Source organism: Sycon ciliatum, chromosome 8 (genome assembly GCF_964019385.1).
Source record: "Sycon ciliatum chromosome 8, ocSycCili1.1, whole genome shotgun sequence".
In the NCBI taxonomy this organism is placed as follows: Eukaryota; Metazoa; Porifera; class Calcarea; order Leucosolenida; family Sycettidae; genus Sycon; species Sycon ciliatum.
In genome coordinates, this window is record NC_088650.1 from 16,685,967 (window position 1) to 16,712,578 (window position 26,612).

The 26,612-nt window shown below is 48.7% G+C and overlaps 3 protein-coding genes across 6 annotated transcripts in view; 1 reads left to right on the forward strand and 2 right to left on the reverse strand.

Moving 5' to 3' along the window:
- The window catches only part of LOC135823884 (uncharacterized), a 189,783-nt gene that overhangs the window by 151,516 nt on the left and 11,655 nt on the right, over positions 1-26,612 (reverse strand). Inside the window, exon 5 of the mRNA XM_065336742.1 lies at positions 25,332-25,505. Within this exon, the coding sequence (XP_065192814.1) occupies positions 25,481-25,505 (25 nt within the window). The 3' untranslated portion in view covers positions 25,332-25,480. The remainder of the gene's footprint in view (positions 1-25,331; positions 25,506-26,612) is intronic.
- The window catches only part of LOC135823883 (uncharacterized), a 45,374-nt gene continuing 23,811 nt past the window's right edge, over positions 5,050-26,612 (forward strand). Inside the window, exons 1-6 of one of the 4 annotated variants that reach the window (XM_065336739.1) lie at positions 5,058-5,521; positions 7,635-7,736; positions 9,296-9,815; positions 10,216-10,280; positions 15,940-15,989; positions 16,748-16,914. In XM_065336739.1, coding sequence (XP_065192811.1) covers positions 9,567-9,815; positions 10,216-10,280; positions 15,940-15,989; positions 16,748-16,767 — 384 coding nt within the window. In that variant the 5' untranslated portion in view covers positions 5,058-5,521; positions 7,635-7,736; positions 9,296-9,566 and the 3' untranslated portion in view covers positions 16,768-16,914. Of the gene's footprint in view, positions 5,522-7,634; positions 7,737-9,295; positions 9,816-10,215; positions 10,281-15,939; positions 15,990-16,747; positions 16,915-26,612 lie in introns of those variants that run through there. The other 3 variants (XR_010554791.1, XR_010554789.1, XR_010554794.1) reach the window with 3 other exon arrangements.
- The window catches only part of LOC135823879 (uncharacterized), a 57,742-nt gene continuing 50,536 nt past the window's right edge, over positions 19,407-26,612 (reverse strand). Inside the window, exons 6-10 of the mRNA XM_065336736.1 lie at positions 24,105-24,258; positions 22,461-22,636; positions 22,141-22,215; positions 20,718-20,918; positions 19,407-19,548 (exon numbers count right to left, since the gene is read on the reverse strand). Coding sequence (XP_065192808.1) covers positions 22,213-22,215; positions 22,461-22,636; positions 24,105-24,258 — 333 coding nt within the window. The 3' untranslated portion in view covers positions 19,407-19,548; positions 20,718-20,918; positions 22,141-22,212. The remainder of the gene's footprint in view (positions 19,549-20,717; positions 20,919-22,140; positions 22,216-22,460; positions 22,637-24,104; positions 24,259-26,612) is intronic.

The following is a 26,612-nucleotide window of genomic DNA, read 5'->3' on the forward strand; positions in this document are numbered from 1 at the left end:
ATGGCATGGTACCTCCACAGTCTGTTCACACAAACACCCAAGTCAGCCGGTCATGATTTCCATTAGCATCAGATCATTTTCATGTTGCTCTATTTTGGCAGATGCAATCCAAAGTAATACTAATAATAGTGAGCTGAAGCTATAATTGAAGTCATAAAGCCTCTTGTACGGGCAAAAGCAACACAATGATGAGAAGCCAGGGTATGATAGGAACTGATAATATTAAAAATAGTACACAGGTGTGGAAAATATGTCTCCGGAATGGCGAGAGTCACACTAAAACACAATGGCTTTAGATCCGGCTTTCAACCACTGCCAGCTCCCTGAGCTCGTTAGCTGGACGATGGTATGCTGACCGAGACCCACGGACACACATGACAGCGGACCGGAGCAGCGCGAAAGACAGCCTGCAGCGCACATATGCAACATGGTGTGCATAGGGCATGCTGGAATCAGCCCTGGCAAGCAAGCCACAGAGGCGCTTAAGGAACCTTTCGCATTCAGGGGCGGCAACACCAGAAGTTGACAACACCAGCGGGCTGAATGTGCCACGATCCACATTGAGGATTCGCTCTCCGTACTGCAGCTTCTTCTGGCGCTCGTGCTGAAGCAGTAGGGCATCCAGTGGTTGGGCTGAGTAGGACGCCGCATCAGGATGGAAGACGCGTACATCAAAGAAAGCATCCTGTGCTCGGGTCCAGAAGCCACGGGCACGGACATCAGCGCGGGCATCCTCGGCGGTGTTTGTCGATGCAGCCGTAAACACCTCTCCAGAGAGCGGGGCTAGCTGAGGCTCGATTGCCACTGCGTGGCAGACCTCCGTGAGTAGCTCCCCTACCATGTCACGGACTTCGTTATGGCGGATTGTAGGGAAGCCACCCCGGGGGCAACACATGGCATGAGCAGTGGAGAACAGAACTCCGCAGGCACACTTCGTGGGGACATCGAGGAGAGGCCAGTCATACCGCAAGGCAAGGCCGTCCCTGAACTCCTGCTTCGAGAGGTGGAACCCATGTTCCTTGAGAGGAAGAGCAGTGAGCCAGGAAGAGGGGCCTTTGCGGGACAGCTCATCCATACGACGGGCCAAGGGGCGGTCCGCAGCTTCTCGGAGAGCAGCGAAAGAGGCAGCACTAGCTTTCTTGGAGGACTTGGCAGCAGATGCTCTCTCACGGCGGGCTAGCTGATCCACAAAGTCGCAGGAATGATGCTGCCACTCTCGATCGTGCTGGTGGATGATCTCGTCAACCTGGCTGCTCGTGATGACTTGGGAAGCCTGCAGTTGGGAGGTAGCAATTTCTTTGAAGTATGGCAAACCGATTCCACCGAGCCGGCAAGGTAGCCGTAGAAGAGAGAGGTCATCCGCCGTGAATGTGCGTTTCCCTGTCAGAGCCGGAAGGAAGTGCTCCGTGACCGTGTCATCCAGGCGCTGAAACGTGGCATGCTGCTGTAAAATGTACAACTAGTGTAAGTAATATCAAATGAACAACTTTTTTTAGACCAAAAAATATTCTGAAAGAAAAAGTACAAACTTGTCAAGTAATATGTCGTGGTCGGCCGATCGTCCCTACGTATGAGTTATCCCAAGCCCGTTTGCACAAAGTATACGTGCGACTCTTGGTCATTCCATTCAGGCGTACCTCAGACCCAACGTACAGAGAGATCAGGGTGGCGGAGCACAAAGGTCCGGTATAGTAAAAGTAGAAAAGTAAAGGAAAAGTAAGAAACTTCAAATGTAAAACCCGGCTCAAGCGGACAAGTCCGCTTGAGCGGTAACGGAACTCTCTATTAAATAATAATACATGTAGTAATTGTTGTGTCCTGCTCAAGGCAGACCAACTCTTCGAAAGATGAGAATGAATCATCAGTAAAACGCAATGGCTTTTAAAGGGAAGCTGGCTGCAAAGGCGGCTTGAAAGGTGACATGTGAATGTGTTATGCGCAAGGCGCCAGTGGTACAGCAGTGCAGGGCCTAGGGTGCGAACAGTAGCACTCGCAGCCTGAGTGCCAAGACCCATGCAGGGAAAGGTGCTATAATATCACCACAGTAATAAACGTTCAGACTCTCTCTCTAAAACTCCACTCTAAAACTCTACTCTACAACTCTACCCTAAAACTCTACTCAACATAAAACTTTACTGCCAGACTCTACCCGAGTCAGCCAACTTAAACCAGCTGAAGTCTATAGCCAGCAGCTGCGAAGAGAAGGAACGAGCAGGCAGCAGCAAACAGAGCGTGAGCAAAGGTCAGCAGAAGCGAGCAAACGTAACGTTGCTGCAAGGAAACTGCAACACTATAAACATGCAATGGAAACAGGCAGACGGAAAGGCAAGACGATCGATTACAGTTCTGTGGTAAGGGTGAGTCTAGGCAACACATTGAGGAACGCCAGCAGGACATGACTAATAGCGATGACAAGTAGTAGAACATATCTAACACGTGGCTCGATCTTCTAGAAACGTACATCATATGTACCTGTGCTACTGTTCTAATTATTATGCATAGTCATGGTCGCAGCGATAGGGTACATAACTGTTACATGTAAATGGTTACGAGCACTACTGTGTACGCAGTGCCATCACAAATACATAAGCAGTAGGAACCGTTGAAACATATGGATAAATTATCGTCAAAAGAGTGGAGAGAAGAAGAAAGCAAGGAAGAGGACGGTGAGACTAGAGGTAAAAATAGTACGCAGTGTTCTATTGTTTGCAAAGTGAAGGCTGTGTAGTGTAGATATGTAGCTTGTAACGTCTTCAAAAGAGTGAGACCATAACCACATTTACGTGACAAAACAAAGAAATTTTTATTAGCAAACACACGTGCACAACCAACATTATCAATGAGACGATTGGCAACATAAGAATTCTCCTTCCGATCAACGGCACGAACACTAACCCGTGATTTACGTGTACGATTAGACTCATCCGGTGTTGTCGCACTCCAACACACACTCCCACACATACACACATACACACCAGGGACGTGCTGATTGAAATGCTGCTCTGTATGTGGCATAGTGTAATTGATGTGTGGTTTTGCTCCAACACGTCTCTTTACTACTCTATACAAGTACTTCGAAGTACCTTATTCGCCGTCTATTAAAATCGACTCGCCGGTGTTGTTGAGACGGAAATATGGATACCACTTTCCTTTACCGCTAGCGCAGTCAGAGGGCAGGCTGAGGATCTTCACTCGTTCCATGCCTTCGAACAGCACCTCGAGCCTCTGACGATCTAGATCGATAGTCATAGCTGCGTCGCAATTCTTATACAGTACGGGAATGTCAGAAGCCTTGTCATGCGCATGCTGTTGACAATGATCATCACACCACCACCATCCTTGCACCTCCTTGCACGTCTCTGCTTCTCTGACAGTATCCTGGTCCTTCAGCTTTGCTACACCCATGAAAATGTTGTGATGATCTTCCCAGTTGATCACAAATCGCCAGCACTCTCTGCCAGATGAGAATCCGTCAGTACATACAGCCGTTGCACAGTCAGTATTGGTAGCAGTGACAGTGTAGCTGTCCTCAGGAACTGATAGTGATGTTGAGCATAAGTTACGGTTGAATTCCGTGAAATGGTAGCTCGTACAACACGCGTACAACGTCTTTTCAGCTGATGATATATGAAGAGGATAACCACCTAATCCAATTTTGATCGATTGAGTCTCACATACTGGTTTATCATCGTCGCTACGGGACATTGTTAGCTGCATTTTCTCCATGCGATTGTCAGGATGTACCATGGCTATATGGATATCATCCGGTACAGTATCAACGTGCAGTGGTAGTTTGTCAAAGCCTTCAAGTGGAAACTGGAAGAAATTACCTCCATCTGGTGTTGACTTGATAATGTATGGCACCGTGCTCTCCACATCCACTCTGGTTGAGAATACGGTTGTTTGTGACTTAACCATTTTGACAGCATTCTCCACAGCATCCTCAGCAATGGTCACACCTAGCTTTCCAGTGGTATGCATCACTGGTGTGGCCAGGTCTTCTGACGTCATGCTACTCGTAGCGTCCAGAATGCTGCTGTGAAGCAATAAGACATGCGTGTCCATAGTTGATACTGTGTTTTTGGGCGAAGCATCAGAACAGCCTTCAGCAAGGCGTTCACCAAGCACCTTGATGGTGTCGATTGTCTGTCTCTTTGAATGCAGGCGGCTTCGCTCTGACTCCAACTGCTTTCGCTTTTTCCACCTGATCTGGTCGATCTCATCCTTGACACGTTGTTTGTCGTTCTCCAAGGCTTTGATCAGATCGTTGTAAAACGCTTCCACTTTCTTAGAGGCATCAGTAGCCTGCTCGTCAACTTGATCCACTGCAGCACTGAGGTCTGCTAGTCTGTCGTCCAAACCGGCCAGGCCAGACAAGCCTGGAACACTGCTGACTTCTTTCACGACTTGGAGAATTTCTTGCCTCTGCTTCTGGACAATGTCCATAGCAGGAACCATGCTATGTCCATCGCGTATGTGCGGAGCACAGCACAACCCGCATTCAAGGGCACTACAAGTTTCGCAATACAGCGACAACACCTGGCCAGCATGAGTGGGACATTTAGCTTGCACGTCGTCTGAAAGCGGGTTCGACCCACCTTCGGTAGTGTTGGCGGTGTACAAAGTACCAGCGGAAGGTGGCAATGTTTGCCACGCTGGGTTGCGAGCACTCCCCGCAGCAGCTCCGCCATCGGTCAATTTTGTTTCTTTGCTGCACAATACACAATGGATGCTGGCCGTTTGTGGATTGACGCTGTCCTTCAAGCACCCATCGCATAGGACGTGCAGGCAGCGAAGCAAACGTCCAGTGTCTGGCTTTTCAGTTTCGCACTGGACGCACGCGCTAGAAGACTTGAACATAGTGAACGCTCGGGTGATGAAAAGAATAGGTTGCGATCCAACGATTCCAATACGATGTGAAGATTGGAAACCTTTTTCCGTTTCTCTATAAATATTTCGATGCCTGAGCGATGCTTGTGGCTCAATGTAGCTGAACCATCGGACCTTATTTGTCAGCTTGGATCACGTGATCCATCCAGCTGCCGCGTGCGGCAAACAGCCCAAATAGCGCTAACTCTGGCCTGCGAGCGTTTGCTGCGACTAGCGCGCTAGCGCTTGTGACATACACAAACGCGCTAGCCAGAATGCTTTGACTTTGATGGCTTTCAGCTTCTATTTTTTGAAAAGTAGCGCGCTCAGACCAGCTCGCTCACTCTTTTCCTCTTCCATTTTTTAGGGCAATTGTTTTGTTTGATAGACGAAGCTTAGGGTCTCTTTGGGTTTGCAACCCTTACCCTCCTGGAAAAAATCATAGTTGTGCTAGACTGCGACACTTCAGACCAGGTACTATTAGAGCCGCTAATGGACGACGAGCTATTTTCCGCTATCCGGAGCTCAAGCATTTGAGCCGCTAAATGGACGAGACTCCTGAGGTAAAGGATGCAGAGAATGAGGAGAGAACACTCGTATGGAGCAGGGAGTAGGTAGTGTACTACTTCCTGGTATGGAGCACTGAGAAGCGGTAAGTCTTAGGGCAATTCTTAGCCAGTAATTACTTTCTCGCCATACCTATGTTCTCGTTTTTCGTGTCTTCTGTAATGCCAGTACACTAGCAGTACGACTACACTGTAGGCGAGAGTCCATAAGCCAGAGTGTGCAGCTCTCCATCTATGCAGCATAAACAAATTAATGACAAATTTCCTTTGCCTAAGGGCTGGGTTTCACTGCCGCTCCGCCGCACATCATCCACGGCATGAAACGTCATCATTACGAGCTGGTCCAGCGAGGCCGCGGCTCATCACCAGCTTTCGCTTCGCTGCTTGATACAAAAAAATGCAAGCCGCGGTCACGGCTTGCATTGTTTCCCGCACTTAATTGTTTTGTTCGGGGGAATTTTAATTCGTTGCACAGGCCAGAACACGAGGATTTTTTTGGGATTTCACGCGCGCGCAGGCAGGCTAAATGTCATAAAAAAAACGTCGAGCACGATCGCGGTACCGTGAATGGCGAGTGTCACTGGAACCGCGCCGTTCTGCTGCATGCAGCCAAGTACCGTGGAGCAGCGGAGCTGCGGAGCCGCAGTGGAACCCGGCCCTAACCAAACTTATAGCAATTTGAAAATGTTTGACAATTTTTCATAAAAAACTTGACAACATTGTTCTTCTGTAGAGTGCCGCTGGCAACTCCATCGATGAACTCCATCAATGAGCGCAGGGATAAAGTTTAGAAACCCTTCGAGCGAGAACGTGTTTACAAAACGGGAGCACAAATATGCCGCGTAACTTCCCCTCTAGTACTGTATGGCCCCATCAAAGCCACTCGCTGACTACTTACCAGTAAAATGGGGTTGGCCGGTTGTCAGATTAGCTGACATGTTTTCTGCCAACACAACCATAAGCAGTTGTCAACTCTCAAGACTAAAAGAGCTTGCGAAGAAAGTGAGAAACCTTGGCTATGAAAGCACATGAAGCGTCAGAACATAATCGAGCAAACTTGGACCTAGATTACCAGTGTCTGCTCCAGAGCCGGGTCAGTGGCCCTGTTTGTGAGTACTTGGACCTTTTGGAAAAAGAACACTGGGTTACCTGAGACCCGGTCGGAAGTCCTGTCGAGTACTATACTTTTTTATACCGTTCGAGGGTATACCGCCACTGACAGGCTGCATACGCGTGCAGATGCGTGCGGCCAGAGTGCCCAGTGCGAGTACGTTCATACATGTACATGTACAATCATGTACATCAGGAAGTCGAAAGTAAGTTTACGACTCCCTGACACACAGTAGCCGCACTTGAACGCATCTGGCTCTGGCCCAGTGTTGCAGGAATTGTGCCAGGTAGACGTGTACCCGGTTTGTGTTAAATCTTAGAGCAGGTACTGCATACCCTATCATATCTGTGTACATGGGTAGACAGAGTCAGTGTTGTTGCGTCCCACTCAGTACCCTTCTGGTTCATTTCGGCACCAGCACTCTTTGCGTATGCAGAGTTGAGTAGAGTGCAAGTTCGGACCACAAGTACACTGCAGCGGCTAGTAGCAAACCTAACCTGTGCCGTGATGCCCGGCACGTGTGTGCATCTACTTCATCCCTGAGTAACACACCTGGTATATTGTGCACAATAGGGCACACTAAATAATCAGCATGCATCGCAGTTTTCTGCAACATATTCCTGAAGTCACTTTACACCTCAGAAGAATTGCGTCGCTGACTGGAATTCGATACCGGTTTAGTTTCTCTCTGGGTCATTATCAATCATAGAAAACCCGTCATACAATAGGTTTAAGCTAAAGTACCGTATCACCATGGTAATTCCTGGAAATTCGGTGTGTTTTCTGCCTTTTGTTAAACAAGCAGCAATGTGCAACAGAAATTACCATGGTGATAGAGTAGATTACCGTGTGAAGCGGTGTGAGATGCAGCAAAGGTGAGCTTGTTACTGTGAGTCTATGCCCTAAACAATAAACTTTGCCGTGGGATGATTATCCTTGGGCTGCACACTCTGCACACTTATTGCTAGGTATATCATTGGTCTTGTTCGAATCGTCCATTACGTTTGCAGCTGTTCAAACTTGTTTTGTTGTTTATTATTTTATTGATTTATTTATTCTACTTGCCTTTCCTATCTTCTTGTGTTTAGCATTAGGCGATTTGATCGCAGGACAAGAGAGGAGCTGATGGACGATCTCTCCAGTGTCCCTCTTGGTTCGGAGCAGCGCCGAGTGCTGACGTTGGGACTTGGGTAAGGATGAGTGTTCCCTCATGTTTACAAGTTATCCGTTTTGTCCAACACTAACAGTTATATGCAGAATACTGCTGAGTCAAAAATGTGCAACAATTAGCACAAAAACTGACTGATGAGATCATGACATTCAACGACCTGATGCTTAGCTGCATCACGTTTATATCCGTTAGTGATGGACAAAACGGATAACTCGTAAACTGATGGTCCTCTTTTTCAATTTTAATCCTTGGCTCTCCATCCGAGTTCCCTCGTGTGTGTAGCTATTATTATTTTTTTGGTGACAGTCAATTTTTTCTTCAGACTTTTCCCGTTTGTGTCTTTCCCTCAAACTAGTCAATATTTTTATTTACTTATTTTTTTGCCCAGGGTCTACATTCTACCTTTATTTTACTTAGACTAGGGTTAGCTGTCCGTTTACCAGTACTCATCCACACATATGTGCACATAGGGTCTACACAGAACTCTATCAGTAGATATTTTGTGTATAGGAGGTTGTCTATCCACCGAGATAGCACTATATACTCCCATTCTGTGTGTTCTCTGGTAGCTATGTCCCTTGGAGACTATACGGTGCCAGTGTGGTGACCGAGATCAGGCGTGTCTGCACTGGCATCGTCAACTTTGCCTACTGCTACGTGCTCCCCAGTGCTCCATCTGTGTCCTGTAATTTGTTTGGGGAGGGGGGGGGGGGGCAATACCGGTACTTCAGGTGCAGGGGGCAAGGGGGAATGGGGTGGGGGACATCATGCCCCCAATGAGCCTCTCCAGGCGTTGTTCTGGAGTAGACTAACCATAGGCGGAGTGTACACATGCAGCACATAGTTTGGGAGCTAGAACGCAATCGGACTCAGGCATATTCAAAGGCAGTCTATTGTGATAGTAGTCCTGGACTGATCTCACTATGATGATATAGGTCGTGCCCAGCATCACAATGCCAAACATTATAAATGACTGTTTTTTTTGCCTGAGGGGCTAGATGAGCATGCGGCTAGACTGCCGATGGCAACCAACAGGCTCAAGGCTGTGTTGAGACTTCGTGTGAGCGACCCGAGTCAATTGTGTACTTACCATGACTAGGCATCGCATTGAGCATCGTATGCCCACTAATATAATATATTATGTCACTGTTCTTAGTCGCACCGGGGGCGCATGCCCGTTTTCAGGAGACTTCTCAAAACACATAAGCCCTGGGTCCTGAAGGTTAGGCCTATTGTTAATCTAAATAGTCCTGGCTACTATCCCGCTGAGTTCACTGACTTTCTACTGAACCCGTATGTATGTGAGGAAAGTACTGTTCTGACCTCAACTGCGGATTTCATCAACTTGGTAGAAGGTTTGCCTGTGCGGGACGATCATTTATAATTGAGCATAGATGTGACCAGCCTTTACTACACCAACATCCCCAACGACCTCGGTTGTCGTGGTATATCACACACAGGTGTACAAGGTGGATGCCCCTCGCCCTTCGTACATGGTTATTAACAGCAGTGACTTCCTTGATGTCAGTCATTCGGAAGAAAAATGAGTTCGTGTATGGTAACGATGTGTTTCGGCAGATCCAAGGGACTGCCATGGGTTCGCCTGCAGCAGTGGTCTATGCCGACATTGTTATGCTGTATTTGGAGAAGCAGTACGTTTTGCCGATCTTAGAGGGGGAGGGTTTAGAGGTTCAGGTTTATAGACGCTTTATCATTGCATGGTTGCGAAGGTCAAGCTCAGCGCACTTTAGATAGGATTAATAAGTGTTCGGCCCTCAAGTTTTCTCATGAACTGGCACATGATGGCATTGATTTCCTGGACACCACAGTTTTCCGTAGTAAGGGATACATGGCGGTGAAGCCTCATTTCAAGTTCACCAATCGTTTCCTGTATCTGCTTGTCGGTAGTAACCACCCCTGTAGTATGGGCAAAGGTGTGTTCACTGGGGAGTTGATCCGTATCCGTCGGTCTTCGACCCTTGACCACCACTACGAAGCTGCTGCCGAGCGGCCGAAGCAGGCTTTCCAGGCCCGTGTATACAAGCGCTCCATCTTTCATCTTTCAGACCCGTACACTAGGAATGGATGCGCAGGGAAGGTACTAGTGTTGGTCAAATTGGCATGGGTTTGGGTTATTTCTGTAGTTGTATACAGTGCTCCTCATTGTATTTACCTGGGCCCGGCCTGCTGTCCTTCGCCCGTTGGTCTTGAGGTCCAGGTGTAATACCCCTACCATACAGTCCGGTGGCCAGCGCGGTTGTTGTTACACGGTGGAACATCGGCAAGAGGTTGCTTGCTCGTTTGCCTCATGCTCAGTGTCCTCAGGGAGTTAGTATTTTCCTCCTGTTTGGATTTTGCAGTGTCTATGGTGTCGGTAATTGAGTTTTTGTTCTGTATGCTTTTCTGTGGTGTGTGGCTGTTGTTCACACATCTTTATTTGACTTGCTTCCTGGTGTGGTGTACCTTTTTGTTTTATATTGGTGTTGGTCTGGCTGTAGAGTTCTAGCATCCGTAGCTGCCTCAGGGGGTGCCACTTCTCCCATCAGCGTCGACTAGTCCGCCGGTACGTGGTGCTATATTACGTTTAGTTGTCTGTTCCATCCTGTACGGGCTGTGTCCTGCTGACCACACAGTCTGGGTCTCCATACTTTGCATGTTCTCATCGTGTGTAGTGTTCACACGTACATATATGGACTGTCACACCCATATGTTGTACATGTGGCTGCACGTGTTGTCTCTTTGTCGTACCTGCTGCTGTATTTGTGTTTCTGTGATGCTGACCCGTTCATGCTGCTGCGCTGCTTTGTTGTATTGCTGACACGTGCACCTTTTTGTGCTGATATGATATCGAGTACGCCACTTTTTGTGCTGATGAGGGCACCACTTTCCGATATCATGTTTCCTTTCGCCATGTCAGTTGTCAGTTCTCCCGTCGTCTCCTGAAGTGTAGTAATGAATAGCTCTCTCTCTAGCTCTAGAGAAAAACCACTTGACTAGTCCGTTTGATGTGTGGCGTGGCGAGGGTATAGTAGAGGCAGCTCGTTCTCCAACCGAGACGACATTTGGCGCCCAACGTGGGGCTCAAACCCACGACCCTGAGATTAAGAGTTTCATGCTCTACCGACACATATATGCACGTGGCACCGTTTGTGCTCCTATCCATTTACATATGCTGCTTTCCACACCTGTGCTGACAGTCGGTACGCACCGACTCTGTACGCATGCACGCACAACATTACATTCTGTTGGCATCATATTAGTGAGGTTTTGCATTCCAAAATTCGGCAAAAGATTCGGCACGCGGGAGCGAGGTCGAAAATGCACACGAAGATGCGGCATGTTTGTTCGGAAAAAGCTCACTTTGCCGAACATATTTTTCGGATGAATTTTCTTGTGGAAGAGCGCTAGCGCGTGATTTATTCAAAGAGGTTTCTTATCTTGGCATGGCTTCGCAGGCGTCTTTGACGACATCAGCATCGTCAGCTACCTCTGATTGCTCCTCTCCACTGCCTGTCTACTCTCTTTCGCCTGGAGTGTCCTCACCGTCATCTGTGTGGCTGAAAAGACTATGGCGATACCCATAAAATTTGACTTGGCCATGGAGTTGGTTTTTCTGAGGCGACTGAGGAGGCAGGTTTGGCCCTCGACTCTTTGAGCGCGATCAAAGTTTGTCGGAATCAGCAAGAAAAGGAGCACGGGACAGGACATTGCTGATGCTGGGGCTCACGAAACACATCATTTTCGACTTGCAAAACAAACGTCGGTGCGAAAATTCGACATTTTGATGTTCGACAAATTACCAAAGAACGCCAAGCCGAAATTCGGAATGCAAAGCCTCACTATTGCGGAGCTTTCCGGAGCTCCGAGTTAGTTGTTGTTTGGAATACAGCAAGAGAACAACATTACATTGGCGCTGCGAGCAAACGCCTGATCCTCGCCATGTCCCTACTGTCACTACCGCCTCCGGAGCCATTCCCGATCTACAGCAGTCTCTACGATGCTGCTGCCCATTTTCCTGCCTGGGAACGGTGTTTCCAACTCTATGTCGCAGCAGCCGGCATCTCGGATGACACTCGCCAGAGAGACACTTTCCAGTATGTGGCCGGCAAGGACATCCAGCAGCTCGTCCCTACGTTAGCCAACACTGGCAACGATCTCGACGGCCTCATAACCGCCGCCGCCGACTACTTTCAGTCGAAGCAGAGCCCCAGCATGGCCCGCTTCCACTTCCGGCAGGTCACCCAGCAGCCTGGCGAAACATTAGACACGTTTTATACTCGTTTGCTGGCATTGGCAACGACCTGCAGCTTCGCCGACGATGCCCAGAAGAACGTGGCTCTCTGTGATCAAATTGTGGCAGGATGCACGTCCGATCCACTCCGCAGAAAACTGCTGGAGACTGGGTCCCTTGATCTCGCCAAGGCGCTCAAGGCCGCCAGAGCATTTGAAGCGTCAGTGGAACAGACGACGGCGTTCCGGCGCACACAAGACTCGATCAATGCCCTCCGTCATCAGCCACCGTTCTACAAAAGGACACAGCCGCCTCCTGCTACTGTTTCAACTCCGTCGCGTCGACCGATGCAGTCTTCGCCACATCCAGCTGCAAACTCGTACCACCAGCCACCTGCCCCAGTCGCCACTCGCGCTCCAGGCCGGCGGGAATCCAGCACATCGCTCTGCTACCGCTGTGGAGAGCCAGGCCACCCTGAGTCACGTCGCTACGCAGTTTTGCACTGTAAACGTCTGCCCATGGGCGTATCGTCCGCATCCGAGATCCTACAGCGCACACTGGACGCCATGGCTCGCTGGCCTCGACGGTGTGAAGAACGTCCACGACAACATCTTCAATTTTGGTAAGAGCGTCGAAGAGCACAACCGACGACTCGCCGCCTGCCTCCAGCGGCTCTAAGATCACAACGTTACACTCAACCGAGCCAAATGTCACAAATGTCACATCCTCAAGCCTCGGCTCAAGTTCATGGCTAGCGTCTACTCCGACAAGGGCATCCGCGCCTCTCCCAGCCACCAGCAGTCTGTGGCTACATTCTCTACGCCATCTTGCGTCAGCGACAAACAGAGTTTCCTGGGTCTCACCAACTTCCTCCGCCGTTACATTCGTAACATGGCCGATCTCACCACGCCACTCCCTGCTCTCACTAAGAAAGGTACTGTTTGGCGTTGAACTGATGTTGAGCAGCAATCATTTGATGCACTGAAGAAGGCCATCGCCGAAGACTGCATGCTGCAATACTTTGACCGCAACAACACATCACTGTATGTCGACGCACCGACCTCGGCGCAATCCTGTGTCCACGCCAAGACAACGGCCACGATGCACCTGTAGCATTCGCCAGCCGTGCACTCTCCGGCGTCGAGCAGCAATATTCTCAAACTGAACGGGAAGCATTGGGTGTCAAGTTTGGCTGCCTTCGCTTTCACCACAACTTGACAAGGTGATCCACAGTTCACCGTTGTCACCGACCACAAGCCGCTCCTGCAACTCAAGGCCGTCGGATCGAGACCTCCACCATGAATTGAGCGCATGGTCCTCCGCCTGCAGGATCTCAGCTTCCAGCTTCAGTACAAGCCTGGCCCAGAAAACCCGGCCGACGTCGTCAGTCGCAATCCGCAGCCTCATCCCGACTTGCCAAACATCGGCGCACAGGAAGACACTGCGTACATACATGCCCTAGCTACAGCAGCTAAGCCGAATGCGTTGGCTCTGAAGGAGATTGCGGACGCCACCACCGCAGACACCACACTGCAAGCCATCCTTTCCTCTCTGCAATCTGGCCGCTGGGATTCCAGCCACACCACGGTCCGCCCGTACTTTGCCCTCCGCCATGAACTGTCTGAGAGTGACGGTCTACTACTCCGCAACGACCGTCTCGTCATTCCCACGGCCCTCCAACGGCTTACCCTGCAGCTTACACATGCGGGCCACCAAGATATTGTCCGCACCAAGCAACGGCTCAACAGCAATGTTGGGTGGCCCAACATGGCTACTGAAGCCGAAGCACTCTGCCGGCAATGTAATCCGTGCCAAGCAACTCTCTCAACGACACCGCTACGTCCGGGAGTCCGTGCCCACACCACCGTCCACCAAGCCGTGGCAACGAGTCTTCGTCGATTTGTATGGACCCATGCCAAACGGTCAGCACCTGCTTGCCACTATCGACCAGTTGACTCGCTACCCGGTCATCAACGTGTTCAGCACGACACCCACTACGGCCGGTGTTGTAGCTCTGCGCTCTACATTATCCATGTTCAGCTTGCCCGAAGAGCTAGTCTCGGACAACAGTCCTCAGTTCCGTTCTTCGGCTTTTGCTGATTTCCTCGCGCAACACGCTATCCAGCACCGCCACACCCCTCCTTTGTGGCCACAAGCAAACGGAGCAGTCGAGTGCCTCAACCGTACCATTGGCAAAGTTCTGCGAACTGCCAAACTAGCTGGCGAAGACATCAATGTTGCATTTGACCAATGGCTCCTAGCGTACCGCACCACGCCACACCCTGCCACTCACGAGGCACCGGCAACACTCATGTTTGGTCGCCCCATCCGCGACAGCATACCCTGCATTACGGCAGCCGCACCAGACTTGCCTTCAGCTGCCCACCGTGACCAGCAATTCCGCCAATCCCAGTGCGACGCTGCCAATGCCACCCGCCGGTCAAACGCCCCCATCCTCACTCCTGGTCAGCGCGTCTTACGCCGCAATGAGCAGGCACACAAGCTCTCACCACAGTGGGATCCCAACCCCTGGACCGTGGACCAGATCTCTGGGTCTACGGTGACGATCTCCAACTCAGCAACTGGCCAAAGATCGACTCGCCATAATTATGTCGTTCGTCAAGCCCGTAATTGTTGTCACACAGACAGCCCATCACCCACTACCAGCGGAAAGTTCTGCCACCACACCTTACAAAATTACAACAAAATCACATGCAAGAAGTCCTTTCACTTTGACTACTGCTCGTTGCGTGACATCACTCCTCACCAAAGGACTTCCTGGGGATCACAATCCTAAACAGACAAATGTACGAATACCGCAACTGACTCTGTTGTTCTGCACGCCACGATCAACACGACTGCGTGCAAGACACAGCTGATCATCATCGCTGTACTCTTCCCTGAGCACGTTACCCTGTCGCTGCAGCCTGCGACGGACATTCCATAGTTCCACCAACTTGATGGCTTGATGTTCCCATTGACGTCGACCATGCGGTGTTGCCATTGACGACCTTCAACTTCAGGTCCTTGCCGTGGTCCGCACCATTCAAGAGATGGGCCACATTTGGTGTACTTTCACCCAGTTGGTCACTTATTTTAACCTTGCCGACTTTCCACTGCCGGACTGTTGCTTCAACAACTGGCGGAGACTGCGGCACATACGCATATCATCACTCTTCCTTGCAAACATCATTTCCGTCTCCACCACGTCCTTATCAGCCTGATCCATGCCTGACACCCCCAAGGCACTGTCCACTGTGCCGCCGGGCTGGTGGAGCGACGGACCGATTCTCCAGTGACGGTCGTCGTCCACAAGGCTGTTGGAGTGCGCATCCAAGATGTGCTAGAGCTGTTCAGTGTCGTGCAATAGCTATCGCATGAGCTGATTGTTTAGTAACTGGTGGTGTTAGTGGACAGTATAGCGTAACTTGTAGTTCCTTGGTCTTTCTCTTTTGTATAAACAAACTAGTAAGCTAACGATAAACTAGTTACACTGAGACAATTCGACTGGCACAAATTACAACAAAATCACATGCAAAAAGTCCTTTCACTTTTACTACTGCTCGTTGTGTGCCAACCACCATCATCAGTGTGCGCATTGGGCCTGGTTTGGTGCATGCCTGGTGGAATCTGACATAGCGGCTGATGCAGTGAGCACGTCAGGTAACACCTAACGCATTGAAAATGACTCAACTATGACTTGGTTCGATTGCAAAAAACCTAATGATAGTGGTACCGAAACATTCGGGTAACCGGAGTAAGTGCCAATTGATATTTTTGGCTCCAGTCAGTCAAGTGATTCAATTGCAATAAAATTATATACGTATGGTGGAACTCACTTAGTACGTACCCGGGTAAGACATACACCTGCATAACACGGTCCTCTTTTGTCGCACGGATTTTCCTCCCATAAGCGCATATTCAGATGTGTACGGATACGACTGCTTCCTTCTGTTCATGTGGTTCATTGTCGCTGTGTTACTGTATGCAGATCTCACTCAGCTCTGCGAGCATGCTGCTTCCAACACGACTTCCCGAAAGGTATGTATGGTGGCTAATAAATAATGCGAGAGTCTTTACGGATTCCAGTGCTCTCATGCCTTTTGCAAGTTCCTTTTGTAAGTCAAATGGAACATGGTTTGTGGTCAATACTTCAGCAGTAGTGGTGCGAGAATATTCGGGTGTCAAATTGCTCGGAATTGATGTATGATAACGGAGAATATACCAACATGTGAATCACTTGGAGATATGGTTTGCCAGGTTCTATTCACACTCACTAGGCTAGACCCTCTCGAGTATTGTACAACAGTTTTGGCCCAGGAGTTGTAAAGGGCACGGGGCAAGCTATGTCGGGACCTGCTGTAAAGTCTGCCATACACGAGCTGTACGTCTTATCGGATGGGATATACCCCTGATATTGCTGATAATGAATGGCCCGGTTTCATTGTACTGCTGTCCGCGATATTATATCCTTAGTGGCATTGTTAACTTCTCATTGCTTGTGGGGACGCATGGATCATACGTCCATCCAACACCTGCCAATCGGAACCCACCGACAACGCTGTCGGTTGGGTTGGACCACAATCGGTTGGTTTTTGAGTCCAAGATGCCACCTAGGTAGCACACAGCATTGCTAATCTGATTTTAAATTAGCTGCGCAAATCCTGGCATACTGCCCGTAAATGCATCTAACTCCCAGGGTACTTATGAGTTTTTAGGTCTATGTGGTACTTGTGTCGCATTGGCAGCCACTGTTCCGTTCTGTATTTTCTGGTGTATGTGTCGTTGAATCTCCACAGAAAATGTGCTCGCGCATTAGAAGGAGGTGAAAGATGCACCTGCAGGAGAATACATGCTTAAGAGAAGGCAGAAACATGCCCGGATCCACCAGAACTAGTGCTGGCAAGTCAACAGAGGCGAGTACTGATAATGTTCCAGATTGTGGTAGGATCACATAAGCAAAATTGACACTGGGAGGCACGGCGGTGGGTCAGCTCATGGCCAGCTCCAGTGGATATCACGTGCATCCAGTTCTAGTACTATAGTATGACTGCTACAAAGTAGTGCGGCCCAAATAGAACTCGGGTCAGGTGCCGAAGAACTGGGGGGTGGGGGGGGGGGGGCATGTATCAATGAATGGTAATAACTCCGGAAATCATGCTGGTGTATCGACGGCGTGGGCCAATGAAGTGCTGGATTGATGGTGGACAACTGTACTGCAATCTTGGCTGGTCCCACTATCGCAGAGACAGCACTTCCTGGTGCAACCACCCTATCCTGCAATCTATATAATAATTATTATAAGAGATTTGTGTGAACGAGTTTAGCATGATGCAAGTCAGCTTATTGTGCTGGGGGCCTGGCTACATGTCACTATAGCTTTTTATAGACTCGATCACCGCATTACGCTGCCTTGCGTTGACTTGATTGAGCATTCTTTTTGGTTAGTGTCAAAGGTATATGTAATATGTATCTGCCTTCGTGCAAAGCTCTCTTTGTGCGTGTCTTGCAGATAGCTCGCTGACTTTGATGCTTTGAGCCATTTTCAAATTGCTTTTTTTGTTCATTTCATATAGACCGTATTGCCATTTGTTTAACCTCCCGCTCTTAGCTCCACTGATGGGACCTAAAAAAAGGCTGAAACAGCTGTCTGGAGATTGAGCGTCAGTATTATGGATTTAGGATACACGATCTGGGGACAGCACTAGTACTGTCTAGCTGTTTCGTCCTTTGTGGACTCATTAGCGAATCACGGAGAAATAACTCTTAACTAAGGATGAACCTAGCAGCCATGAAAATGGATAAATAATGCCTCCAAGCCAGAATTCAAGGCTACATGTGTAGGCCCGAATGTGCCTTGCCCAAGTGCTGAAACTGATAAGTCATTGAGATACGCATAGAACATCTGGCAAAGGAACTACTAAAGCCCCCACAAGCACGGTATTCTACTTCAACAAGGAAGAATTTTGAAAGCATGCACAGCCCTACATGTATAATGTTGGTATAGGTAAGCCTTGTTTGATAAATTAACATGACAAGGCGGGGGACGCACTGTGTTAAAAAACAGTGCTCCTGATACTCTAGTATGTCCTCGGCTTTGTCACATGCTGTCAACCGATCAACACATACAACGTTGCATGCGAAACGGCTGCAGCCTCGAAGTACGGAGTGCTATTTTGGAAAATGCTAGATGTACAGCCTGTACTTATACAGGTGTTCTATCAACTAGTGCCATTATGACAACGGTAGCTGAATGATACATGTACATACACCCGGGGTCATCATTTCAAGAACCTCTGGGTCTAAGCCCGAAGTAACATTCAACTACATGACTGTATACACCATCATGTATACACCATCTTCGTAGTAACTGAGTCTACCCCTCACCCACTACTGCCACTGTGACCACAATTGCGCACAAACAGAGGACCTTAGAGGACCTACTTCTAACTACAGTGCTGGCCAAAGAAATCCAACCTTATGAATAAAATTGCACCGGGCGCTACGCAGCCCTAGTAGTAAACATACTGGACCGGTCTGTGCTCTCGAACGCGGCGCTACTTTATTAACGAGGTTGGATTTCTCTGGCCAGCACTGTACAAAATACACACATGCACACACAACACTGCTAGGCTTTCCACCACCACACTAGGTTTTGAAACCGAAGAGTGGCAAAATTCAGGGCCAGACTAGAAAATCTGGGGAGACCTGATGGTTTTTTAAAGCAAAACACAGCCAACACTCTGCAGCTTCACAGCCTCCGGCAGGTTTTCCCGAGCGCACAAAATTAAAAGTTGTTGAGGCACCACGAATACAGTCGGGCGTCACAGAACGTGGGACCCAGGAATGTACGTGTATACCTCTAGGTACACCACAGCCAATAACGTTTTAAAAAGAAACGAGGTGCCAATAGACTCGAGTCTCTGCTTTTCTGGAATACAGATTCTGCTACACACGTATTGCTCACTATCCAGTGGGATGTGCATCTAAGAAAGTGGTACAAGAAGTCAAGGAACTAAGCCTAAGGCCAGATTGCTGAAAGGTTTTGTATAACTGACGAGCCTGACCCCTTGGAAACAACAGCTGTGGATGCGTGGCTCTACTGTAATAAATGTACAGGTACACAAACAATTTGAATGCAGAAATAACAACAACAAACAGGGAGAGGTGTAGGAAAATATACTCGGCCCCTAGTGAATTTGCTTGTGTATTAGCTTGAAAACTTTGGGTACACTTCTTGAGAGACCTAACTGCATGCAGCTAAAATATGGAGTGCCGTTGTCACCGACGACTTTTCCAGTAAAGTTGCGGCTAACATCTTCTCAGGTATTCCCGGGTCTTCGCTAAGGCCGTAAGGGTGGATGATATCATGTGCGTCTTCTATTGCTGATGTCGCTACACTCGATGGTGGTGCTGATGTACTGATTGTGGTGGAAGATATTGAGATGCCGTATGTCTCGAACCTTTTCGCTAGGTCTCCGCGGCCATCGCGCAAGAGGGTCGGGAGCACCACAACTGCAACGCCACAGATCCAAGGATCGATTCTCGGACAAAACATTCTTCAGATTGCCAAAGGTCCCCAGTGCTTGGCAATACTGGCCTGTACAGCATGAACACACCACACATACGCCCACACACCATGTACCATGTAAACGCCCGTTGCAGGAGAAGCACGCAAATCTGCAAATTAATTGGATGTGCACCCACAGATTTTCTCGTATAGGAACAATAGCTGATCTGAATCTGAATAAAACAGATCAAGACTAGTGCCAGATAACAGTCTAATCCGCACAAGGCAACTGGCGCAGCCATGTGAATCTCGAGCAAAATGGACAAACATGTCCCCAATTATCAGCAAACGGGTGTGCGTTACAGGATTGGCCTGGCAACTTCAAACAGGCACAATCCACTAACGTGGTGCCCCGTCAACTTCAACGGGAACACACCGATACAAACACAGCCCCACAACAGCAAAACGGGAACGCCGTTACAAATATGGTGCCCTGGCAACTTAACGGGAACGCACCAACACAAGCTGGCCTGGCACCTTCAAACAGGCACAACTGACAAAACACGGCATCCGGCAACAGCAAATGGGTAGGTACACCGTTACAAGAACAGTCCATCGCACCAAAATGCTGCTGCCACAACATTATAGCAGCAGCACGCCAGACATGCATACATGGCATTCCCAAAAGCCGATACCTGGAGTCAAATTCATCCATCACACTGTTTGTTAGGGCTGAATTTTCCAGTGACAATAGCAAATCCCGCCTAAGGCTCATGTGATGAGATCTGTACACCAACAGTTTCAGGGTATATTCTAGGACGAATTTCCAACCGGTTACGGTACAATGAGGAGTCGGGGGGTCCCCCTCCGGAAATAGTTTTCAAAATACAACCCAAATATGACACTCGACAGCAATTTAACAGATTTCTTGGTGCTGGAGTGTCGCGCGGAGCTGTTGGACTGTAGCAACGCCGTTGCTACAGCTCGATGACGTGGTTCGACCGTACAAACCATACAAACTCGTGACCCTAGTACCAGCCCACGCGGCTTCGTTGGAAGTATCCATCCAGAAAAAAGCGTATGACCATTCACAGCTCCATTCACCCACAGAAAAGTACGGGCGGTTGGAACTGATTTGTAACTTTTCAACCGGTCGCCAACTATTTCAACCGGTCGAAAACCGGTTGGGGCGGTTCTAGAAAATTCCCTGCAACTATAGTCACAGTATCAATGCACATTAGTAGAGCATAAGAACTCACTTGCGCTCATACCCTGTCACGTAGAGATGCTACTCTACGTGTACTGTTCCGATGTCCATTGGGGTGGTATGCCGGCCACTTGCCAGATGTAGAGCTTTTAAGCCGTACTTTGCCACCGTCTGCTTGCCGTATCACCACCTCACTTGCAACTCTGGATTCCAGGACTGTCGCTCCAACAATGGGCATGGAGCAGGAGCTAACCTGATAACAGTTGAGAGCGTGACAGAGTATCTTATTTAAATAAGGCCGAGTAAGGTGGATCCCTTTGGCAAAAGTGAACACAGGCTTGGTGCTACAGGCATGGGCTGTCATGTACCGGAATAGCCAATACCGGGCATGTTTGGTCGACAGTAGATGGAACTGCGACGGCTCCACCGTATATGGCCGCGTCTAAGTGACCTTCAGGCGCAACGTGACCAAGTCAGGTGCGAGACTCCCAGCCTCCCACACAAATACTCTTTGGCTGTCAAACGAGTGAATACTAGTAGATGATGCTAAATACTCGCTGGCAAACAATAAGCCATACAAGGCCAGTAGTATACTTACCCACAGCATAGCCTGATCTACAATATGACTGATTGGATCGTTGTAAGTATTGCCGAAAATGGATTAAGTCGTCCACTAAAAGCTCTTTGAAACTCGGATGTTGAGCCAATATGGCAATAATAAAATTAATGTAGAAAGGAAAAGAACGTATGGATATGAGTGTAGAGTAACTGTCACTATATACTAAATACAGTCAGAAAGTGCAACAACCAGGCACTAAAACATTTGACGACCCGACTCCTGGCTTCAACACATCTCCGTAGTGTTAAGGAGAGACCAAAGAGGGAAAGGTAATACTGGTTTCGTCATCGTCCAGTAACAATCAACATTTCTTGTTCTTGTGGGACTGTAGCTTCAACTACTAGCTTGTGCTCATTTTCGTTGCGCTTACCTTCCCCTCTTTGGTCTCTCCTTTTAACCTTGAACCTTCCAAGTTGGAAGGCTGTTGGTTAGCGCTACGGAGATGTGTTGAAGCTAGGAGTCAGGTCGTCGAATGTCTCAGCACTCTGTCAGTTTTGTGCCTAGTTGTTGCATTTTTTTACTGTAGTAGCTAGTTACAGTGGTGGACAGTTACTCTTAACTCGTATCCATATGTCCTTTTCCCTTCTAATAAAAGCTCTATCCGCAAATATGCCGAGGTGGCTTGCCGTATCTCCCTCTATGCCATGCAACACAACTGTTGAGCGAGCAGCTTTTAGGCCAGCCCCATTGCACAACAGGTAATAGGCTACTAATAGCGTAACGCAGCTAGGTAAACACGAATCGATGAAAGAGGCAGACTTCTTAGAACAAAGAGACTAGTTGTGAAGGACACAACATTTTCAGCAGTCAGCAGTAGGAGAAATTGCTCTTAATTATGCAGCAATACTAGGCTTACACGTTTGTGTCATGCGTTCTGAGACGGAGTCCTTGACTAGCTCGTCACTGGCCGCACTCAGAGCAGCAGTCGTCACTACACATGGGTTGGGAAGCAATGGACAAAATTAACACTTGCCATGCACACATGCACTGCTTACCAGCTAAGTTAATATGTCATACTGTACTGCAGCAAGCAAGGAACTGGCAATACCTGCACCAGGCCTATCTACTGTGACCCATGCCATTGTGAATGAAAAGAGGCAGCATTTGACAGTATGAGCGGTGTGATGAACGGGAATGCATAATACAAGCCAGTCGAGCATTGGTACATGTACTTACGGACGCAAGTTGGCTGCACACCGCTCCACTGGCCGTTGATTTCACAAGTACACACGGCCGAGCCCATAAGGACATAGGGAGACTGCACACAAACGTGGTCGTGTTGCTGAACATCAAGCCGTTCACGGTCATCGAGCCCAGTGCCGGTGGTGTCAGGACCTGGCAGTCGGTTTGACCTGCACAAGCACAGAGTGCACAGAGCACAGAGCACAGGCATTCAGTGCATGCATGTTTGGCCTAGGGGTGATACGAGTGCCAAAATTGAGGACTCGAGTACTCTTTGAAAAAACGAGCGAGTATTCGAGCGAGTACGAGTATTTTACTGACAACATAAAACAATGTACTGCACACACTCTCGTAACACTGAACGTATTACACCTGACACATGTAGTCTTGCATGCAGCCTAGTGCAGGAAATAGTCTGAACTACGTCTTTTGTTGGTAAGTAGGGACAAGTAATAATTTCACACTTGCATGGGTTATCAGTACTGGTCAGAGTAACAGACGTGCTTGATGTACAAGCATACAGTACACTGTGCATAAGATACTTGAGTATTTTGCGAAACGAGTCCTCACTCCTTTCGAATTTTCGAGCAAACGCTCGAGTATTCGATATACTCGTTTCATCCCTAAAACGTTTGCGTATGTGTGCGTGGCACAGACATTGGTTTTGAATACATTGTAGTACACGCATTGTGTAAAGGAAATTGATGCGAAGACTGCCTCAACATGGCCATGCAAAGTAATAAAATAAATACAGCAGTGAATAGCAGTCAACAGTAGCTCTACATTTTGCTTGTAATAGAAGTCATTAGCGTCAGAGCAAGAAGAGGGACAAGACGAGTCAAGGGACAATCCGGAGGACGCAATATCATACGACCAACTGTTTGTTTCTACCAGCGTTATTGTACCGTCGACACAGCTCTGACGACGATATACTGGGCGAATGCCGCGGGGCCTCCCAGCGTGTCAACGGCAGTGGGTGATGGGCAGATAACAAGGTAGCTTGCGGACAACATCGGTGGCATGAAGCCTAGTGACTGCCAAGCGTCTTGGCGCGACGGGCGAGCAGTACAGTGTCATGCCCCAGGGGCTGCTGTAGCTGTCGACGTCGGCGGGTCTTGAGGTGCGTTCGCAGGCCTTCATGGCGCTCGGACAACTGCAATACTAGTACACAGACTCTCACTACTAGCTACATAGTACTCTGATTCTGGCACCTTATTTCTGCATTGAATAGTGATTGATTTTCCGCGCCGAATATCCGACGCTGCATGCATGTCCAATGCGCGTCAACAGTACTTCACACTTTCCTTTTCCCGCGTTATCACCTCAGCTATGCCAGTTTTGTATGTGGAAACCCCCTATATAATAGCAGTTTGGTCTATATTTTTAATCATTCAATATCTACCTTCACTGATGAGCTATGTATTAGCGAAACAGCTGTCTGAAGGAGTTTATCAATATCGTCTACGGAAGTGTCCTCGCAATGATGATGGTTGTGTGCAGGAGGGTCTAGTCGGCTAAAGAGCGCAGTGTGGTGGTGGAGGTGACTCAACATTTTCTTCAATGGCCGAGAGCTCTGTCGCACCCTGTAATAATAATAGAAGTCATGGTACTACTATCAGTGCTGCTGCTGGTGCTTACCTGGAGCTGGTGTGACCTTGCCTGGGCAGTACTGTGCATCAGAGCCATCAGCACAGTCGTACCAAACACCGTCGCAGCGCTGTGATGGCAGGATACAGCCACAGGCTGGAACGCAGGCAGGGCAGGTAGCCAGACTGGCACTGCAGTTGAATGGCTGGATACACGTACCCATACACACAACACACAAAGCAGTCAAGAGATGAAGAAAGTGTCTGCTCGGCACATCTTTTGTACAGTCAAGAGATATTAGCATATTTGGAGGAGGTGGTAGCCTAAAACAGGCTCGACAAAAGTTACCGGCTTATGCCAACAACTCAGTGTTCTGGTAGAGTAGACGGTTCGATACCGGAACGCCTTGACAGCCAAATTTGTATAGACCCAAACCGATCATCAGCGTTGATTTTTCACTCGAAATATGTTTGTGGAAGGAAACTGGCATGTTGAAGTTTGCTCTGGGGCCAGAGTCAATCGAACTGAGCCACTCCTTTGTGTTGACCCATTGCCTCCAAGTTGCCCAATTTTTCGCTTCAAAAAAGTTCAAATCAGAGGTGGCTCCAAACCGGACACGTTTTAGAGTGCACGTCAAATTCACTTTGGGTCTGAAATTAGCTAATTGCTATCGCTCCACGACAGCCAGTACAGAGTAACAATAAGCCTTGTGTGTGCTTCCATTAGTTTTGATTGGCATGCGGTGCTTTATTGGCAAGAGGCGAGCCGCTGTTTACCTGCGACAAGAAGTTGATTTTTCGAAAGTCGTAAAACTCAAGTCGCAGTGCGAAGCAACACGTCAAAAACTCACCTGCTTGGTATGGCGCGTCTGGTCATCGCAGAGCCATGAAATTTTGGCTCGGAGTATAACACATCGTAGTCTCACTGTGACATATGTTTTCTAATCAAAATACCAAGAGAGAAAGTGAATATTGAGTCCGTTTCGGTTTGCAACCTGTGTCCTATTTGAAACCGTCGCCTCTACCCGGTGAAACACCCTAACCATACACCTACAAGTATAACATATATCCTAAGGACTCAGGCTGAGATGCCCGACTGGTCCTGGGTCCTGTGATAAGCACGATCATCATTTGTGATGATGAAAAGTGGCAGGTAACACCCAGACTACTACATGCTCTGTAAATAGGAAAGATCAACGCCACCAGAATCTGCCTTCCTACAAGCCTGAAGCTTCTCTACACAAGAGGGATATATCGGCTCTCTTGAAATTCAACTTACGATTACATGAGGCAGCTGCCCCACTCCAGGAACCGTCAATCTGGCAGATGCGCACAATGCTTCCCTGCAGGTTGTATCCGGAATTTCAGCCGAAGACGACGCTGCCTCCAGCAGAATAGTTTGTGCCCTGGGAGTAGCCGTTGGTCGGTTTAGCTAGCGGTGTGCACACACCGGCTGTACACGTCACAGGCACGTACACACACAGGCACGTACACACACAGGCACACACACACACACACACACACACACACAGGCACACACACACACACACACACACACACCTTGACCTTGATACACAAGGATTCTTCATTATTTGCCACGTTTGAGCTGAGCTGCGATCATCGCGCTTTGTTGCAGTGTGCTAAAAAAACAAGAACAAAAAAAACGGCCAAAAAAGTGGGGCGGCTGAGGCCGCCCCAGCCACCCCAGCTGTGCCGGCCTTGCATGCCTGGTGTACGGTCTGAAAGATGAAAGATGGAGCTCTTGTATACACGGGCCCGGAAAGTCTGCTTCGCCTGCTCGGCAGCAGCTTCGTAGTGGTGGTCAAGGGTCGAAGACCGACGGATACGGATCAACTCCCCAGTGATCACACCTTTACCCATACTACGGGGGTGGTTACTACCGGCAAGCAGATACAGGAAACGATTGGTGACCTTGAAATGAGGCTTCACCGCCATGTATCCCTTACTACGGAAAACTGTGGTGTCCAGGAAATCAATGCCATCATGTGCCAGTTCATGCGCAAACTCGAGGGCCGAACACTTATTAATCCTGTCTAAAGCGCGCTGAACTTGACCTTCGCAACCATGCAATGAAACAAAAATGTCACTGATAAAGCGTCTATAAACCTGAACCTCTAAACCCTCCCCCTCTAAGATCGGCAAAATGTACCGATTCTCCAAATACAGCATAACAATGTCGGCATAGACCACTGCTGCAGGCGAACCCATGGCAGTCCCTTGGATCTGCGGAAACAAATCGTTATCTTACACGAACCCGTTAGTCTTCCGAATGACTGACATCAAGGAAGTCACTGCTGTTGTTAACCGTGTACGAAGGGCCGGGGGCATCCACCTTGTATACCTGTGTGTGATATACCACGACAATGCCACGTGACCGAGCTCGTTGGGGATGCTGGTGTAAAGGCTGGTCACATCTATACTAAAAATAAATGATCGTCCCGCACAGGCAAACCTTCTACCAAGTTGATGAAATCCGTAGTTCAGGCCAGAACAGTACTTTCCTCACGTACATACAGGTTCAGTAGAAAGTCAATGAAAT